We start from the raw sequence: 21,566 nt of genomic DNA, 5'->3' as shown, positions 1-21,566 counted from the left end.
AAATCCTATCTTAAGAAACAAATAAAATCTCAAAAAAACAACTTAACCTTACACCTAAGCAATTAGAGAAAGAAGAACAAAGAAAACCCAAACTTAGCAGAAGGAAAGAAATCATAATAATCAGAACAGAAATAAAAGAAAAAGAAATGAAAGAAACAATAGCAAAGTTCAATAAGACTAAAAGCTGATTCTTTGAGAAGATAAATAAAATTGATAAAAAAAAATAGCCAGACTCATCAAGAAAATAAGGGAGAAGACTCAAATCAACAGAATTAGAAATGAAAAAGGAGAAGTAACAACTGACACTGTAGACATACAAAGGATCAAGAGAGATCACTAAAAGCAACTATATGCCAATAAAATGGACAACCAGGAAGAAATAGACAAATTTTTGAAAAGCCCAACTTTCTGAGACTGAACCAGGAAGAAATATAAACAGATCAATTACAAGCACTGAAATGGAAACTCTGATTAAAAATCTTCAAACAAACAAAAGCCCAGGACCAGTTGGCTTCACAGACGAATTCTATCAAACATTTAGAGTAGAGCTAACACCTATACTTCTCAAACTCTTCCAAAATATAGTAAGAGAAAGAGCAGTCCGAAACTCATTCTACGAAGCCACCATCATCCTGATACCAAAACCAGAAAACGATTTCACAAAAAAAGGAATTTACAGGCCAATATCACTGATGAACATAGATGCAAAAATCATCAACAAAATACTAGCAAACGGAATCCAACAACTCATAAAAAAGATCATACACCATGATTAAGTGGGGTTTATCCCAGGAATGCAAGGATTCTTCAACATATGCAAATCAATCAATGTGATACCCATATTATCAAATTGAAGGATAAAAACCATATGATCATCTCAATAGATGCAGAAAAATATTTTGACAAAATTTAACACCCATTTATGATAAAACTCTCCAGAAAGTAGGCATAGCGGGAACTTAACCCAACATAATAAAGGCTATATATGAGAAACCCACAGCCAACATCATTCTCAATGGTGAAAAACAGAAAACATTTCGACTAAGAACTGAAAGAAGACAAGGTTGCCCACTCTCACCACTATTATTCAACATAGTTTTGGAAGTTTTGTCCACAGCAATCAGAGAAGAAAAATAAATAAAAGGAATGCAAATTGGAAAAGAAGAAGTAAAGCTGTCACTGTTTGCAGATGACATGATACTATACATAGAGAATCCTAAAGATGCTACCACAAAACTACTAGAGCTCATTAATGAATTTGGTAAGTAGCAGGATACAAAATTTATGCACAGGAATCTCTTGCATTCCTATTCACTAATGATGAACAATCTGGAAGAGAATTTAAGGAAACACTCCCATTTACCTTTGCAACAAAAAGAATAAAATACCTAGGAATAAACCTACCTAAGGAGACAAAAGGCCTGTATGCAGAAAACTATAAGACACTGCTGAAAGAAATTAAAGATGATACACACAGTTGGAGAGATACACCATGTTCTTGGATTGGAAGAATCAACACTGTGAAAATGACTGTACTCCCAAAGCAATCAACAGATTCAATGCAATCCCTATCAAGCCACCAATGGCATTTTTCACAGAACTAGAACAAAATTTTCACAATTTGTATGGAAACACAAAAGTTCCCAAATAGCCAAAACAATCTTGACAAAGAAAAATGGAGCTGGAGGAATCAGGCTCCCTGACTTCAGATTATACTACAAATCTACAGTAATCAAGACAGTATGGTACTGACACAAAAACAGAAATATAGATCAATGGAACAGGATAGAAAGCCCAGAGATAAGCCTACGCACATATGGACACCGTATCTTTGATAAAAGAAGCAAGAATATACAATGGAGAAAAGCCAGCCTCTTCAATAAGTGTTGCTGGGAAATTTGGACAGCTACACATAAAAGAATGAAATTAGAACACTCCCTAACACCATACACAGTAATAAACACAAAATGGATAAAAGACCTAAATGTTTATATTCCAGACACTACAAAACTCTTAGAGGAAAACATAGGCAGAACACTCTAAGACATAAATCACAGCAAAATCCTTTTTGACCCACCTCTTAGAGAAATCTAAATAAAAAGGAAAAGAAGCTAATGGGACCTAATGAAACTTAGAAGATTTTGCACAGCAAAGGAAACCATAAACCAGATGAAAAGACAACCCTATGAATGGGAGAAAATATTTGGAAACGAAGCAACTGACAAAAGATTAATTTCCAAAATATACAAGCAGCTCATGCAACTCGATTTCAAAAAAACAAAAACAAAAAAATCCAATAATGGGCAGAAGACCCAAATAGACATTTCTCCAAAGAAGTTATACAGATTGCTGACAAACACATGAAAGGATGTTCAACATCACTGATCATTAGAGAAATACAAATCAAAACTATAATGAGTTATCACCTCACACCAGTCAGAATGGCCATCATCAAAAAATCTACAGGCAATAAATGCTGGAGAGGGTGTGGAGAAAAGGGTACCCTCTTGCACTTTTGGTAGGAATGTAAATTGATAAAGTTGCTATGGAGAACAGTATGCAGGTTCCTTAAAAAACTAAAAATAGAACTACCATATAACCAAGCAATCCCATTACTGGGCATATACCCTAAGAAATCCATAATTAAAAGGGTCATGTACCACAATGTTCATTGCAGCACTATTTACAATAGCCAGGAGATGGAAGCAACCTAAGTGTCCATTGATAGATGAATGGATAAAGAAGATGTGGTACATATATACAATGGAATATTATTCAGCCATAAAAAGAAATGAAACTGAGTTATTTGTAGTGAGTTGGATGGACCTAGAGTCGGTCATACGTAGTGAAGTAAGTCAGAAAGAGAAAAACAAATACCGTATGCTAACACATATATATGGAATCTAAATTAAAAAAAATTGTTCTGAAGAAGCTAGGGGCAGGACAGGAATAAAGATGCAGATGTAGAGAATGGACTTGAGGGCATGGGGAGGGGAAGGGTAAGCTGGGACACAGTGGGAGTGTGGCATGGACATATATACACTACCAAATGTGAAATAGATAGCTAGTGGGAAGAAGTAGCACAGCACTGGGAGGTCGGCTTGGTGCTTTGTGACCCCCTAGAGGGATGGTCTAGGGAGCGTGGCAGGGAGATGAAAGCGGGAAGGGATATGGGGATATATGTATACGTATAGCTGATTCACTTTGTTATACAGCAGAAACTAACACACCATTGTAAAATGGTTATACTCCAATAATGATGTTAAAAATAAAACATTTAAAAATAGAATTGCCATATGATAAAGCAACTCTACTTCTGTGTATATACCCAGAAGAATTGAAAGCAAAGACTCAAACAGATATTTGTACACCTATATCCTAACAGCATTATTCACAGTAGACAAAAGGTGGAGCAACACATTTGTGCATTGACAAATGAATGGATAAAGAAAATGATGCTGTATGTACATATAATATAATATTTTTCAGTTTTAAAAGGAAAGGAAATTTGGATAAATGCTATAACATGGATGAGACTTGAACAATTATTGCTAGGCTAAGTAAAATAAGCCAGACACAAAAGGATTATGTATTATTCCACTTTTATGAGGTACCTAGGATTATGAAATTCATAGAAAAGGAAAGTAAAATGGTGGCTGCCAGTGACTGAGGTGAGGGAAGAATGGGGATTTGTTTTTTAATAAGGATGGAGTTTCCGCTTGAGGAAATGAAAAAAATATTTCTGGAGGTGAATGATGGTAATGTTTTCACAACGATGTAAATGTATTTAATGCCACTGAATTGTGCAGTTAAAAATGGTTAAAAGTGTAAATTTTATGTGATGTATGTTTTGCCACACTAAAAATATCTAGCATAATGAAGAGGTGATCAACTACTACTTTGCTAACTTTGGGGAAAACTGATATGGATAATCTCAGTGTCACATATATTTGACTATAATATATTATATATTGAGACAGTAATTGAACTCTTTTATGTTTTGCATAATGTTAAATTAAAATTTGTTTGCATCTCTTAAGATCCAATCTCAGGAAAAGCATTCCAGATATACACTGAGTAGCAGGGAGCTGGTCACTTATGATTAAACTTTAAAAAACAGAAAAAAAAGGAAAAAGTCTATCATAAATCAATTATTCCCTATAAGAAATGAAGTATTAACATCATCGATTATGCTTTTCAGAAGAAAAAATAATATTCGTATTCTTTCCTTTAGTCTTTTTTCCCTACATTATATCCTACATATCACTGTAAATCAATTTCCCCCAAATTATTTTCTTTGTGATATTCCATTTCTCCAAATTTAATTATCCTTTTGCCTACAAGATGAAATCCAAAAGTTTCCACCTTGACATTTCAGGCTATCAGAAAATCTGGTGCTTAATTGTGTTTTTGAATTGTTCTTCCAAATTGTTTCAACCTAAAGTCTCTGCTCATATCTATGAAGGTTTCTCCTTTATATTCAGGGTTTTGGCTGTGCTTTTTCCTAGACCTGAAATTCCCTCCATTCTTTTTTATGCCTACAAAGTACAAATTCTATCTTGTTCATGAATTTCCCTTGAGGACTCCATTCATATTGATCTCTGTCTTCTGAATTCTGATAACTTTACTGACTGTAAATTTGTCACTGGAACATGGTTAATATTATCAACTGTTATGTTTGTGCATATAGATATATATTTTTCTATCTTGAAAGGGAATATGAATGGTAAAACAACAAAGTAATATGACTGACATTTAAAAAAACACAGTGCGCTTTATTTGTCCAGATGAATGTCTCCCATTCAAAGAAGTTACCTTTGGGAAATTAAATACTTAATGCAATAGAGTCATTGTTCAAAACATTATTAACACTTCTCTTTGGGAAATCTTTCAGTTTATTTTGTAGTGATAAGCCTTCATCCTTTGAGGATTGATTTTGTTTTCAAAACAGTAAAGTTATTTTGATTTGAGCTGGTAAATAGTTGAATGACATAGCTTGTAATAAAATTTATTTATTCTTACATTTTTTTGTCTCATTTTATAGGGTGACTATCAAATGATAAAACAACACATTCTTTTTATACATTTCTTATGATGAATCTGGAATGCATAAGGAGGATTTCTTCACAATATTTCAGGCCTAGGAGTAAGTGTACAACTTTACAAAGGATTATACCGCTGTAAGAATTAATACTTATTTGTAAGACTACTTTCTGGTAGCTTAAAAATCCTTCTTATTTCTGATAAAAACAAATAACCAAATAAATACATGAATAAAAAGGAATATTTTACCGTTCCACACAGTCAGAAAGTCTGGAGCAATGGTTAGAAGCAGGGGCATCATGACCCCCAACAACATATAAGAATCCATTGTATGCTGCAACTCCCACACCTCCACGTCTTTTGGACATTGGAGCACACAGACTCCATTTGTTAGTATGTGGGTCAAAGTATTCCATAGATTTGAGGCAGGAACTTCCATCACGTCCACCAATAGCATATAGCCTAGAAAAAAGACAGAAGTGTGTGTGTGTGTGTGTGTGTGTGTAAATTTGTGCATAGAATGAAAGTGACAGAACCTTGTGCAAAGCATTGAACTGTGTGTTCTACTCCCTTAGTATTTCACAGTGAATGGCCTGAATTTGTGAATGGATAGTTACCTAAAGGCATTTGTTAAGGTCTACCTTACCCTAAACCTCTCTGTTTCATCATTTTTGTGAAAGTTACTTTGACATGATATAATAGATTAAAGGATCCCACTGGAAGTGAAGTACAGAGAAAGAAGGGAGATTTCAAAATTGTTGGTAGTATTTGTCAGTTAAACCTCAATAAAGCTAAACATTTTTAGAGAAAGGTAAGATGTTTCCAAAACCCAACTATGGCAACCTTACAATTTTAGCTAGGTTTAATTGCTTAGCATTAGAATCCCTGTTGTTTTCTATGAACTATTTTATTTAGTGTAAAAAAAATTTGTAACTAAGAAGATATTAATTTAATAAGTAACTAGGGGAATAGAATAAAACCTAGAAACCAGATTTTTTTCCTAGAAAGATATATTGGCTATGACATTTCTTTCATAAATTTTAAATGCCAATTCTTTTGATGAGCAGTATTTTTAATCTAATTTAAATTTAATCCTGCATCAATAAAGAAGATAAACATTTATTAAACTATATGTCTATAATTGCCCTTCATGCTCAATTGTGAACAATAGCAAGTCAGAAAGACAAAATTAAATTAGTCAGATTCGATGATTTCAGCTTCTTCTGTAAAAGGTAGGAGATTGCTACTGAGTCGCCTGATATCATTCAGGTTAGGCAAGAGATAATCAGATTTAGGAGAATTTTAATCTCTAAGACACTGTAAGTCTGGGTCTCCTCTTAACTATAGACATTTCCTGCTCCTTGCACAAGGTGCTAAAATTGAAATTGAATTTTACTTGAAATTGTATTGAAATTTCTACTGAACCCAATTATGTGATGAGATATTGGCTTTATGCATATGCATAGTCAGTACAGACATACAAGGCTGTCTCCTGCCACTGACCCATCCTGGTGTCTGAATTTTTCATCATTCAAGTCTTTCCTATATGCTGGTCATTATCTCCAAAGGTTCCTTGTCAGAAAGCACATAATTACCTGCAAGAAGAACAATTCAAGCTCGTAGAAACCTCTAACATCACTGGGTTTCAATATATTAGCTTCTCTTATAGGCAAGCGATCAGGAAGAGGGAAAGATTCAGAAAGGTGGTACTAGTTGTAATTCTAAAATACTCAGGAGAGTGAATGGTAAAGAACAAAGAGACTTGGCCTATTACAAAGACTTACCAAAATTTTGATAAGTCAAGAATAAGTTATAATGTAAAAAGTGGTAGCTTCCTGAGGGTAAGATTGGAACTTGTTTGATTCTCAAATTTAATGTACACACAAGTCACTTGAGGATCTTGTTAAAATGTCTATTCTGATTCAGGGGGTCTAGGCTGGGGCTAAGATTCAGCATTTCTAAATAGATCTCAGGTAATGCTGATGCTACTGGTCTCAGGACCACACTGGAGTAGCAAAGGACTACAGGATATTTAATTAAATGTTCATTTTAGATAAATATTTTCCATCAAAATGAAGGGAGAGTTCCAACAAAGGCCTTCTACTATCAATAGCTAGGATGTCCTGGTCACCGGGAATGCTTATTGATTGGTGGATCACATCACTGAAGTGCTGTACCACATGAAATGGGAGCAAAAGCATGCATGCTTGAGTTTACTCACTTGTTGTTTAATGCAACAACACCAACGGTGCTTCTAGGAGTTGACATACTGGCCACATAATTCCACTGACGTCCCTCAGGATCCCATCTTTCTACAGTGTTTAGATAACTCCATCCATCATGACCACCAACAGCATACATTGGTCCTTCAAGTGTGGCTACGCCTAAAGTGTAAAAATAGCATGAGGGCTCACCTAGGTAGGCCACACACAATGGATGTTGTTTCATTTTTCAAGGAACTGACTGCTTAAAAATTTGTTTGTATCTCTTAAATGGTTTTGTAAATAATCATTTAATTAATAATTTACTGATCTTGATATAAAAATTAATATGGTCTTTTAACCCTAGGAAATTTTCAGGCATAGTTAGGGTATCATGGTTGTAATGCTGAAGTCAAAGGAAGTAGTGGGACACAACTTTTCTCAGGATTAATAGAAAAGGGAAGCTGATTTGTTTTCTGGCATAATTTCAAAGTTATTTTTCAAATGTAAGTGATAAATGAGGTATGATATTGAATCTTAGATGAATCTTAGAATTGTAGGCTAACTGTGATAGGTCTTTCTAATCCCTGATTTTTATTATAGGGATAAAAAAATTCCCATGAGATAACTAAGTAGACAAGGATTTTTGAGGTTCAGTTAGAAATTTGTTCCAGTAGATACTATAAATAGCCCCTTTCTGTTTCTCATCTGCTCTGGGAATTCACGTAACTGGTTCCTCCCCACCTTACCTTCTTCACCATCTCAATCCGCCTCTCAGAGGTATACCCTCATCACCTCTCCTATCTCTTTAGTAATATCAATTAGAATTTAACAATTTGCTCTGATTTCTCTGTAAGATATGTTTTCTAAACATCACACTGACAGAACTGAGCTGAATAATTACATAGTCTATCATTTGATATAGATAATTTATCAGATATTTTGGGGCAAATAATACCAGTCCTGGATATGGCATGCTTTATCTGTGTAAAATTCAGTTCTTAAAGAACAATGCAATTGTTCAGCTTTTTTTTTTTTAAGAAACTCTGTTATTGAATCGTACGGAGTCTAGCATGAAGAAAGATATACCTTGACAAATACACAGGAGAATCAAAGTTCCCCACTGTTCCAGAAGTCTCCATTCCTTCTTAAACTTTTTTGGAACCTCTGGATTAAGTATAATTTAGAGCTACTCTCAACCAAAGTGTTTTTTTTCTAAATATTTCTGCCTTCAAACTGTATCCTAAGGCTTTTGCCTAAATATAGTTTTGCTTCTTATGTGAAGGGACACTAGAAACTAGTCCCTTGAAACAATGAAACAAAGAAACAATGTCTCTCCATTATCAAGTGTTCTTTTCTCTAAATTGAGTTTACAAAAAACTCCCTGTTGTAGTTTCGTGCTCTTCAACAATGTATTCCTTCTAAAAGTTTTTATCCTTCCTGAAGTGGGACCCCTTTAAAATACCGGTAGAATGGAGATAGGATTATAGCAAGTATGACATCTGAAACAAGAAAAACTTTCACAGTCTTTTATCATTTGCTTATGCTTTTCAGCATTTTGGAAACATTTTCACTAAGCGTTTGGCTAAATCTCAGTGATGTGCAGCTTAATTTTATTTTAATTAATTTTTTTTCAGATGGATGACCTTTATTATTTATTTTTAATTGGGGTATAGTTGTTTTACAACGTTGTGTTAGTTTCTACTCTACAGTGGAGTTCCCCGTGCTATACAGCAGGTTCTGATTAGTTATCTATTTTATACATATCAGTTAGTGTATTCCAGCTTAATTTAATTTTTAAAAAGCTCTACTAACTGTACATTCTTTAGAAACTATGTAACATTAAGCTCTTACCTAAGCCATGCCTGTGTGTTGACATGGGAGGCATCACCATCCAGATTTTGCCAACTGGATTAAAACATTCCACAGTATTCAAAGTTTTTAAACCATCTCTTCCTCCCACGACGTAGAGCTTATTATCAATAACAGCAACTCCAAACTGAAGCCTACGGCCACTCATGGTGCCAATATGTAACCAGCTGTTGGTCCTGAGGTCATATTTTTCAATTGTAGTGGTACCTGTTAAAAAATGTTGAACAATGGTAAAAACTGCTTGTATAAAAATTTTAATTGGCATCATTCATATTATATTTATGTATCTATCATTTATAGCATAGGATCAGTGATTGCAACTCAAATTAAAATAAGTAGCCCAGATGATTCTCCAACCTGGGAGGTAAGGTAAGGATATTTCACCACTTCTGAATCCAAATGGAGGAGTCAGAATAAAATAGTTTACTTAATATATATAGTTTATATGCTTATAATGGCTATAATAAGCTATTGGTAGTACTAACACAGGTGTCAAACACCATATTTTACAACCAAAAATTACTTCGGAATCTATTACTGACTGTTTACATACCTATAACCATTCAATATACTAATTTATGACCTTTTATTTTTAGTTTGGTGTGTGTGTGGGTTGATTTAAAATACAAACGACTAAAAGAACAGGAATGAAAATTCCTTTTAAATGGAACTTCAGTGTTGATTCACTTAATGTTCCATGATGGTAACACAAAGGATTATAATTAATAACATAATTATTTATATTCATATTATTTATGTATTATAATTAATAATGCAATTCTGAGGTATTACCTTCTTTATGTGCTAATAAAAGTTCAATTTTCTACTCAATTACTGAAATACCAAGTTTACTACCAGAGTATACTGTCACTACTGCCATAGTAAATTGTCACTACTTCATAATAAATTATTACTCCTGTAGGCAATGCTTTTTACCAGTCATCAACAATAGCTGCTGTTATTTTTTAATAAAAATTGATTCTGCACAACAGGAAAGTTTCTAATTACCAAAGTAAGAAATGAAAGAGTTAGACGATTCACATTCATAGCGTACCTAAGACAGCTTGTGACAGATTTAGGGAATTTCAACCCAATTTCACAATGCTAACCATAGGAATAAGCAAAAACACTTCTGTTGTTCTACTGGGAGATTTGTGGAGAAAATATAATCCATTAGTTAAGATGAAAACAGTTAATATCTGAAGCCTTTTCACTGGCAAATTATAAGGCTACAGTATAAGGATTTAGGCAGAGTGTATATTATGTCTATGGCTGCTTCTGAAAGTTTTTCTTTTTATATTGGACTAATGGAAACAGTGTTTATATCTTTTTAGGTCTTTTCTGGTGAATAGTGCACTATAAGTATTTTTGTCTCAAGAGTTTGGATTTTCACAATAAAAACATGCAAATATACAGGCACTCATTTACTCTTTCTCTTTAATCCCTGTATCTTTCATCGACAATGTGGATTTGGCTGAATGCTGATTTACAGATAGCAATCACTCTATTGACTATATTTATTGCTGAGAGGTCAAATAACACCACCTAGCTTTTATATAATAAATGTCTCTGGATGATACTGTTACAACTGGAATACCTACAAACAAACTCACATCTACTTTCACTCTGTCAAGCAGTCAATTTTCTCTATCTGTTTTCATATCTTTCCACTTCTTCATTCCAATCTTCCCACATCTGTCTTCCTATCCACTCTTTTCTATTTTAACTTTTCATTTTGAACTCTTTTCATTAGTGGAATTTACCAAAAAGCCAATTTAGATTAGGAAATGAAGGTTAGGGTGCACTAATTATTAAGATTATAGAGTTATTAATGGTGAAGTAATTAGGAAATTGTAGAAGGCTACATAAATCAGCTGTATGTTGAAGATTTACATTGAAATGATGAAGGCTGCTTCATGCCAAGTTAATTTTTTCCAGACATTAGATAAAATATAAAAGATAAATTTACCCCATATCTACTATTTGCATCTATGAATATATATGACTTGTAGTTCTGTATCTTGAATTCTGAAAATTTCTTTAGCCCATTTGCCTACTTCCACAATTGCTCCAACTAATCAAAATGTAAATCCTCTAGGTAGCTTATTATGGCAGCTCTATATTTGATGGGAAAACTTAGATTTTTTTGTTTTTACTAATCTCTCTCTTTAGGACTCACTTCATAACTTTTCTGTGTATATCGATCTTCTACACTTAAACTTTGCAAATATTGTTTTTTATTTCATTTCAAAGCTCCTATTCAACCCTAACTTATGATCTATTCAAGAGAGAACAAAACCAGCCAAACTTTGTAGTGTTGTTTGGAACATGATAGTTCCTGCTGTGAATATATCTGATGTAGTGATTTCCTCCATCTATTTTTAAAATGAAATAAAAATCACTATATTAACTTTTAATTTGTCCCCTGCCATATTGTCTCTCAGAATTCATTGTTTATAATAAATGAAAGGTTACTGAAAACCTTGTATTCACAAAAGCCCACAGTTTACCATTTGACCATTTAAAATTTTTGACTCTGTGATCATACTTAGAATTTTTTGATGAATCTTTTAATATACACGGTAGGAGTTATAGTTAACTCCAGCCACTTGTCTGATACCTATATTTAGCAACTAATTCCAAGTTAATTGTATGAGTCAGAAAGGTAATTAAAGACTGAGGAAGTACTGTATTTCCTAAACATCAAAAGGTGAAAGTTCAAAAAGTATCTTAAAAAGATAAGTGAAACAACACACTGTAAGAAAAGGCATGCATATAGAAATTTTTTTAAGAATGTAAATTGATATGTTTTTAAATGTAACATTCATTTATACAGATAAATGCTACCACTTTAATGTTTTTGCTTTACTTATTTTTTTCTTTCTTTTCTTTCTTTCTTTTTTTGCTCCTAAGTGCTCACCCTGAATTTTAAATATATTCTAAAACCCTCAAAGAGAGGGGTCAGTTTTGTTGTTGTTGTTGTTCTTTCATCTAAAATAGTGGCAGTATAGCAAAAAGGAACACAAAATTTGAGTAATAATTCCCTTTCCCTTAGTTCTAGGTGTTTGCCCTTGGCTTGGCTATCTAATCTTAGGGACCTTAGTCTCCTCATCTGCAAAACTGGGGTAATAAAATCTATCTTGTAGCATTATTGTGAGGATTAGAAATGATGTTTGCAAAATGCCAATCAAGGATCAGGTATTCAAAAATAATAGTTTTTACTATTATTGTAGTTGTCTGCAACTTCCCATAGACATTTTTATATTTCCATACAATAGGTATTCCAAGAGTCTCAAAATGATGGTTTTACTTCCTTCCATATCAAACTGTGGTAATAGAGTCAAGGGATCATAGGCTCACATTTCACTCATTTCTGTAAGCTAATAAGGAGTTGTAGATACTTATTACCATCTTGTGTAATACATTCATTTGTGTAATATTAACTTAAAAAACAGGAACCTGAAAAAATAACAAAAATAGTAACAAACAGGAAAACCAAACCAATAAACACAAAGTTTTCCATTTCTCACTCTGCAGGTTAGGCATTTTTTTTTTAAATCAGAAACTAAGCATAGCTGTGCTTGCATTTTGTACTTAGTACCTTTTTATATAAATATCAAATAAGACACCTTTTAAATGCTGTTAATGTTAATTCTATTCAACAAAATGCAATAAAATATCATTACTAGATTTGAAATTAATTATAATATTTCATTGTATTTGTTATTTTCTGAAGAACACTAGTTCTGTGACGTTTCTCTACTACTTTGGAAATAACTGCATTTGCAAGCTTTTGTTTTATAGGTTTATTATTAATTGACATGTCTCCTATATGGTCTTCCAATTTCCAGTTACACATACCAAAAGAAAGAATCGGTTTCCAGAAGCACAGGACTTTGACTTTTGTAACATTTTCTACAAGGTGTCAAAACATTTCTATGTATGACTTGGCAAATTTTAAGTGGTTGATCTTATTTCCTACACTGCCAATTCTTAATTACAAAGTCCTTGCCACATTGTTTTGGAAACATGGGTCTACAGACTGAGAAATCAAGTGTAAAAAGACAGAACTATAGAAAAACAAGTTCTAAGAAGTATTCAAGGTAGAATGATGGCTTCAGAAATTTTTCCTTATTCCTATTTGTTGAAATTCTTTTGTAAAATCATTGTTTTATTCCAGGATGCAATTGCTGATCTTGTTATCAACATTTCAAGTTTATTTGTAACTGGTCTTTGAGCAACTATCTGGAAATTGACAGCAAGAAGTTAGAGACCACTCTCCTATTCCTGTCAAAAAACAAATTTGGAGGACCCCATCCCTTCCGTTTACAGTAAATCTTTAAGTTTTCCATGAAAAGATCTTATGTTGCAAAGCAAATACTGAAATTTAAAAATTGTTCACATAAGAACCACAAAAGAACCCAAATTGCCAATGCAACCTTGAGAAAAAAGAACAAAGCTGAAGGTATCACCATCCCAGACTTCAGACTATACTACAAAGCTAAAGTCATCAAAACAGCATTGTACTGGCACCAAAACAGACAAATAGATCAATGGTACAGAATAGAAAGCCCAGAAATAAGTCCACACACCTATGGTCAATTAATCTATGACAAAGGAGGCAAGAATATACAATGGAGAAAAGACACTCTTCAACAAGTGGTTCTGGGAAAACTGGGCAATGAGATTAGAATACTCCCTCACACCATATACAAAAATAAAATCAAAATGGTTTAAATACCTAACTGTAAAACCTGAAACCATAAAACTCCTAGAAAAAAAACACAGGCAGAACACTATTTGACATAAATCATAGCAATATTTTTTGGTTCTGTCTCCTAAGGCAAAAGAAATAAAAGCAAAAATAAACAAGTGGGTCCTAATTAAACTTAAAAGCTTCTGCACAGCAAAGGAAACCACCAACAAAATGAAAAGGCAACCTATGGAATGGGAGAAAATATTTGCAAATGATGTGGCCTACAAGAGGTTAATATCTAAAATATATAAATAGCTCATACAACTCAATATCAAAAAAAAACCCAATCAAAAAATGGCAGAATAGGCATTTATCCAATGAAGACATACAGATGGCTAACTAACACATGAAAAGATGCTTAGCATTGCTAATTATTAGAGAAAGGCAATCAAAACTCCAATGAAATATCACCTCACACATGCCAGATGACTATCATCAAAAAATCTCCAAATAACAAATGTTGGAGAGGATGTGGATAAAAGGGAACCCTTGTACACTGTTGCTGGGAATGTAAAGTGGTACAACCACTATGGAAAACAGTATGAAGTTTCCTCAAAAAACTAAAAATAGAACTACCATATGATCCAGAAATTACACTCCTGGGCATATATCCAGAAAAAACGAAAACACTAATTCAAAAAGATATATGCACTCCAATGTTCACAGCAGAATAATATACAACAGCCAAGACATAGAAGCAACCTGAGTGTCATCAACAGATAAATGGATAAAAAAGATGAGGTATATATACAGTGGAATAGGATTCAGCCACAAAAAGAGGGAAATTCTGCCATTTGTAGTAACATTGAAGGATCTAGACAATAGTATGCTTAGTGAAATGTCAGAGTGACAAATACTGTATGTCATTTATATGTGAAATCTAAAATAATACAAATGAATGTATATCCAAAACAGAAACAGACACACAAATATAGAAAACAAACTAGTGGTTACCAAAGGTGATAGAGAAGGAGGGAGGGACAAATTAATGGTATGGGATTAACAGATACAAACTACTATGTATAAAATAGATAAGCAACGAGGATATACTGTATAGTACAAGAAATTATAGCCATTTTCTTGTAATAACCTATAATGGAGTACCACCTGCAAAAATACTGAATCACTATGTAGTTTACCTGAAACTAATATAATATTGTAAGTCTATACTTCAATAAAAAGAAATTAAATGTATCCTGAGAGAAATAAATAAATAAATAAATATTGCTGTCATAAGGGAAAAGTACCTATTAAGAGTTGAGGAAACACTAATGAAAGGGTTTTATCCCATAAGGTAAGAATAAAAAAGGAGGTCATAATATTTATATTACCTTATTTATAAGAAATAGCTTTAGATGCAGACATTTATATATAGCTTTAACACCACGCTTATAGTTTAGAGGGTGTTGAGAATACATCTTTTTTGAATGATACTTTCTAAAGTAATTAATTTGTTCCTGTTACCTTTCATAGCATCCATGCCTCCCACAGCATAAAGTGCTCCCACAGTTGATTTTCTAGGCTTTGTCCGAGGGCTTTGCATCATGGGTCTTCTCTCAGGTAAGAGATGATACTTCATAGCTTCCATCAGGAGCTTCTGACACTCAAGATCACCAGTAAACATGGAACTGTTTTCAAGATCTGCCAGTAACTGAAAAGTAATGATGCATGTATATGAAGTAAAGAGAAAACATTAGAAATAGCATTTTCATTTATATAACTTTGGAGAAAACTCAAGCTAATTCTAATGTATGTGTTATTATTTAATATTTTAAGTTACTTAGTAACATATTTTATCATTAAAAGCCTCATGGTAGTAGCTAATTTATTAATGCACATTTATTTGACATACTTTTCCTCTTTTGAGTATGTACATGTAATCTCCAGGAGTGAAAGTGAAAAAGCACTCATAAAATGTGCTACTGAAAGCAAAGTGAATGGCTGTGTCTGCACAGAGCAAGTGTCTCCTGCCCCGCTAGAGAAGCAGTCACCTTTTTGGTTGATTTAGGGGAGATGGCACAAACATGCGCAATTAAAATAATATCAGGACTTCACTGTTGGCACAGTGGTTAAGAATCCATCTGCCAATGCAGGGGACTTGGGTTCAAGTCCTGGTCCAGAAAGATCCCACATGCCGAGGAGCAACTAAGCCTGTTTGCCACAACTACTGAGCCTGCGCTCCTCAACAAAGGGAAGCCACCGCATTGAGAAACCCGTGCACCACAGTGAAGAATAGCCCCTATTCACCACAACTAGAGAAAGCCCATGCACGGCAACGAAGACCCAATGCAGCCCTAAATAAATTAATTAATTAAAAAAATAATATCACCATGGGGGCTGCATCTTTATCATCAAATCAAAGCATGAAGCAGGTGCTTTTTATCTGTACATGTACATGTGTACACCAGTAAAGTACATGTATTAGTAACTAGGTGATTCATCATCAATAGTATATGAGATCAATCCTTTCTAACCATTATTGCCCGGCAGCTAATATGACCCTAATTCAATGGGATAAAAGCTAAGTAAAGTATTCTTCTTGAGATGAGTTGAGAAGTTAAGAGTCTTGTTCAGAATTTTCCAAGGGTCATTTAGATTGGTTCCTTGGAGTCTGGAGTCTACAGTATCATAGGAATTGACAGGAACAGCAAGAAGATTGTTGGAATGGACATACTAATCTTACCCCATAAAACTTCCCCCTGAAGTTTCCTGTTCTTCACTGGTTAACCTCAACCCTGTTCTCACCCCACTTTTTATCCCTGATGGATCACTGTTTTGACTTGGCTGATGAGACCCCAGGTATTTCCTTAATGCATACGCTGTAGCAAATAGGTTTGAAAACTAGGCTATGTAATTTTTTTTTCTTTCAAAAATATTCTTCAGATATTTATCACCAGTCTCTTCATGTATTTCATTTCTAGAATATTTGTATAAGATTACCCACTACTACCATCATCAGGAAAAGTTCACACAATCCCACATTCTAGGCATACTCAGGAGTGGGAGGCCAAGGTACCACTGGTTGTGTGTTTCAGCTGGATATTTCCTGTTATTCCAATAAATTAAGAAAAGTCCAACTAAGCCTTTTGCTGAAAGAATGTCATATAGACTTAATAGCATTATAAAGTTAAGGGCTTCTGATCCTTTACACCAGTGTATTTCAAATTTTTGCATATCTAAGAATCATCTGGAGAACTTGTTAAAATACAGAATCCTTGGCCTCAACCAAATAAATCGTTTCAGTTGGTCTGTGGTGGGGGCCTGAGAAACTGAGTTTCAAAGAAGCCCCGGCTTAAGAGTAAATATGTACTGGGAGTTCCAAAGATGGCAGAGAATAAAGAGTCTGAGCTCATCTCCTCTCCCAGGCACACAAAAATTACAACTATTTATAGGATAACTATTGATGAAAAAGACCAGAACCTACCAGAAAAGATCATCTACAGTTAAGATGTAAAGAAGGAACAACAAGTTGGGTAGGAGGGGTAGTCACAATATAGTCAAGACCCATAATCCCGGTGTGGGTGACCCACAAAGAGGAGAATAATTACAACTGCAGAGGTTCTCCCCAAAAAGCAAGGGGTCTAAGCCCCACATTAGGCTCCCTAGCCCAGGAGCCCTGCACCAGGAAGACAAGCAACCAGACTATTTGGCTTCAAAGGCCAGCGGGGCTTACATTCAAGAGACTCAGAGGGCTGTGGAAAATAGAGACTCCATATTTAGAGGACACACACAAAATCTCACATGCTCTGGGATCCAGGACAGAAGCAGTAACTTGAAAGGAGACTGTGTCAGATCTACCTGCTGATCTTAGAGAGTCACCAGGAAAGGCAATAGGCAACCAGAGCTCACCCTGGAGTCAGACACTGGCAGCAGCCATTTGTGGGAGCTCATTCTGTCGTGTGGACACTGGCCCTGGTAAGGGCCATTTTGGAATCCTCCCTCTAGCTTATTAGCCTTAGGACTCAGACCTGCCCCCACCCAACAGCCTATAGGCACCAGTACTGGCATGCCTCAGGTGAAGTAACTAACTGAGCAGGGACATAGCCCCACTCACCATATGTGGTATATATATATATACACACACACACACACACACACACACACACACACACTCTATACAATGAAATACTACTCAGCCATAAAAAACGAATGAAAATTTGCCATTTGCAACCACAAGGAAGGTCCTGGAGGGTATTATCCTCAGAAATAAGTCAGACAATGACAAAGACTGTATGTTATCACTTATACGTAGAATCTAAAAAAAGTGAAACTAGTGAACACAGCAAAAAAGAAACAGACTCTACAAAAAATAAATACAAGAGAGGGTGTGGAGCAAAGAGAACCCTCCTACACTGTTGGTGGGAACGTATACTGGTGCAGTCACTATGGAGAACAGTATGGAGGTTCCTTAGAAAACTAAAAATAGAGTTATATGATCCAGCGATCCTACTCCCGGGCATATATCTGGAAAAGAAGAAAACTTTAATTTGTAAAGTTACATGCACCCCAATGTTCATAGTAGTACTGTTTACAATAGCCAAGACATGGAAGCAATTTAAGTGTCCATGGATAAAGAAGATGTGGTATATATATACAATGTAATATTACTCAGCCACTAAAAAGAATGAAATAATGCCATTTGCAGCAACACGAATGGACCTAGAGATTATCATACTGAGTGAAGTTAATCAGAGAAAAACAAATATCATATGATATCACTTATATGCAGAATCTAAAAAAAATGATACAAATGAACTAATTTACAAAACCAAAACAGACTCGGAGTTGTAGAAAACAAACTTATGGTTATCAAAGGGGAAGGGGTGGAGGGATAATATAGGAGTTTGGGATTAACAGATACACGCTACTAACTATAAAATAGATAAACAACAAGGACCTACTGTATAGCACAGGGAACTATAGGCAATATCTTGTAATAATCTATAATGGAAAAGAACCTGAAATAGAATATATATATATATATATATATATAACTGGAACACTCTGCTATACACCTGAAACTAACATAACACTGTAAATCAACTATACTTCAATTAAAAAAAAACAGACTAACAGATATAGAGAACTAGCGGTTACCAGTGGGGAGAGGGAAGGGGGGAGAGGCAAGTTAGGGGTAGGAGATTAAGAGATGCAAACCACTATGTATGAAATAAATAAGCTATAAGGATATATTGTACAGTACAGGGAATATAGCCAATATTTTATAATAAATATAAATGGCATATAATCTATAAAAATTTTGAATTAGTTTGAATTAATTCAAACTAATATAATATTAATATTATATTATATTATTTGAAACTATATTATAGTTTCAAATAATAATATTTGAAACTAATATAATATTGTAAATCAACTGTACCTCAACTAAAAAGAAGAGTAAATATGTACTTCCATGGGATTTAATTAACAGCTAAAAGTAAAAAAAAAAAAAAGTAGAGAAATCATCAGCAAATTAAAATCTATTTTTCAATGTTAACATTTAATTAGAAATGTTTTGCAAATTGATTAATTTTAACATTTATGAAGCTACGGATACATTAAGTCCAGAAAAGTCCTTCCTTCCAATGTGAATGATGTTTGAGGACTTTAGCTACAAGTTATATAGCATATGAAGTGTTCATATGTGCCTTATATTCATATATATATATGTATATATATAATATAAATGATATATACTACTGATCAGTTGGCTACAGAGAAATAATTTTGGTTATCACCAGTGTTAGAATTATATAGTGAGACTGCACTCCAACCTCACTAAATTTTACGTACTAAAATTCAGTATGAGGTGGGTCAATCCTGAGTTTTATCCAAGGGCGGGCATTTGTTTTTAGGATCATTTTTAGTACAATCCTTCTGTATGCATGGTGAGGATGCCATTATAATGATGCTCCAGTGCATCTGAAGCAATTATAATATGGTTTCAATCATAGTAGCTAATTACTCATGTTAGTTAGTAGGTATTATCCAGAATCTAACTCCTTCCTAGGGTCTCCTCTGGGATGCTACTGTAATGATTATTATCACCTTGCCTAGAAGATGGCAGGAAAAGAAAAAGAGTTAGGTTAGTCATTTTCCCTGCTTGTTACAAGTACTGTTTGGTGAGAGAGGAAACTGAATCTAATGAGTATTCTGAAGTTTGGGGATCATTTGTAGATTTTTTCCTTAAACCTTTTTTCCTTGCTCTTCATCATTATTAATATTGTTAATTGAAGGCTGTACATGTCCTTCTGTGAAACAAATCCTGTACCAGAAATTCTCTGTATAAAATTAAAAAAAAAAAAAAGGAATGGCTTAATGCCTAGTTGTTGTTTAGAACTATAATTTACATTCCTTGGGTAAGTTTCCATACCTGTGGTGGAAGTAATGGCAGTCTGATGTAAGAAAGCAGCATTGCTAGGTCTTGTTGCCTAGCCTGCACATCATGCCTTACCCACTGCATTAGAGCGTGGAAAATAGTTTCTTCATCAGGAACATTAATGTCATCACTGCATAAAAGTTTTGAAATCTCATTAGCTGGAAGCAGGAGGAATTCTTGGTTCTTTATTACCTCGATGAAGTGTTCCTAGAAAAGAGAAGTCTTCTACTGAAACTTTGTACTTTAGAAACTTCTTAACAAAATAAGCTTACCAAAGCATTTCTTTTTGTTAAACTTCAGAAAAAGCCAGAGAGACAGATATATGCATTCATAGAAAATAGATGTTATTGCTGCCCGTGACAGGGTATTGGAGGAGCCTCTGAAGCTGAGGAACAAAATGCTTCCACTGGGAGTTGTTTATTAAACACAAGGAAAGGCCTTAACTACTTCACAGGCCACATGGGTAGTGTCTGAGTTGATGCCAGTGCTTTTCTCTCTCAGATTTGTAGGTGACAACAGTTTATGACTCCAGAACTGACTGATGTCAAGTTGGCCTTTAGCCAAAAACCTGAAGAGAAATGCTAAAAATTTTCAAGGTGGAGGTTATATTGAAGGCCTGGTAGAGGCAGATTTGGCTGTGCATTTGATGGGGCAACATACTGAATTCATTTGAGATGAGAAAAAGAGACTGATTTAAAACTTCTCTTGTAAAAAAGCACAATCTTCTATTAACCAAGGCAAAGTTATTTTACAATGGATAAACATCTACAGAGTCAGGTTAATCTAAAAGTGACTCCTTTGGAGTTATTTTTTGAGGGGGAGTGGGGCTATCTCTCAATTTTTATGTTTTATAACTTGATTCTGTCTTCTGTCATTTGTGTTGTATTTTTATCAAGTATCAAATTTCAGGCAGCTGTGTTTCAATTTTTTTCATCAAAACACCACTATATTTTTCCTATTTATAATGTTATATATTTTCTTTGACAACACAATTATCATTTCCAACATTTTTCATAGTAAAGATCTTAAGATTTAAATGCAATAAAATATACTTCTGAAATTGACATAAGCAAGTCTAGTTGGTAATTTATGTTGCCCAATAAATAGATATTCTGGAAGCAGCTTAAGACAGCCTCTGTATAACTGGGGGATCTGGATAAATCAAATCACTCCCTCAGCTCCACTCTGAGTTTAGCCATTGTAGGAGGCAAGACTTCTGCCAATGAACCACCAGTGCCCTTGAGTTTAGTCATTGTGGGACTGAGTTAACCTAATAGCAAAATTATCCATACAAGAATCATCAAGTTTGATA

At 34.2% G+C, this 21,566-nt stretch overlaps 1 protein-coding gene across 6 annotated transcripts in view; it reads right to left on the bottom strand.

The window, feature by feature from the left end:
- Positions 1–21,566, bottom strand: part of KLHL4 (kelch like family member 4) — a 119,296-nt gene that overhangs the window by 26,822 nt on the left and 70,908 nt on the right. For 4 of the 6 annotated variants that reach the window (XR_007474918.1, XM_049705095.1, XM_049705096.1 and 1 more), the window contains exons 5-9: positions 20,249–20,461; positions 15,337–15,523; positions 9,104–9,323; positions 7,265–7,432; positions 5,293–5,505 (exon numbers count right to left, since the gene is read on the bottom strand). Coding sequence is in view for 5 of the 6 variants with exons in the window: in XM_049705095.1 (XP_049561052.1) it covers positions 5,293–5,505; positions 7,265–7,432; positions 9,104–9,323; positions 15,337–15,523; positions 20,249–20,461 (1,001 nt within the window). In the remaining variant the exon portion in view is untranslated. Of the gene's footprint in view, positions 1–5,292; positions 5,506–7,264; positions 7,433–9,098; positions 9,324–15,336; positions 15,524–20,248; positions 20,462–21,566 lie in introns of all 6 variants that reach the window. The other 2 variants (XM_004283102.3, XM_049705097.1) reach the window with 2 other exon arrangements.

This window comes from Orcinus orca, chromosome X (genome assembly GCF_937001465.1).
Source record: "Orcinus orca chromosome X, mOrcOrc1.1, whole genome shotgun sequence".
Classification (NCBI taxonomy): domain Eukaryota; kingdom Metazoa; phylum Chordata; class Mammalia; order Artiodactyla; family Delphinidae; genus Orcinus; species Orcinus orca.
This window is presented reverse-complemented; position numbering and strand designations above follow the sequence as displayed.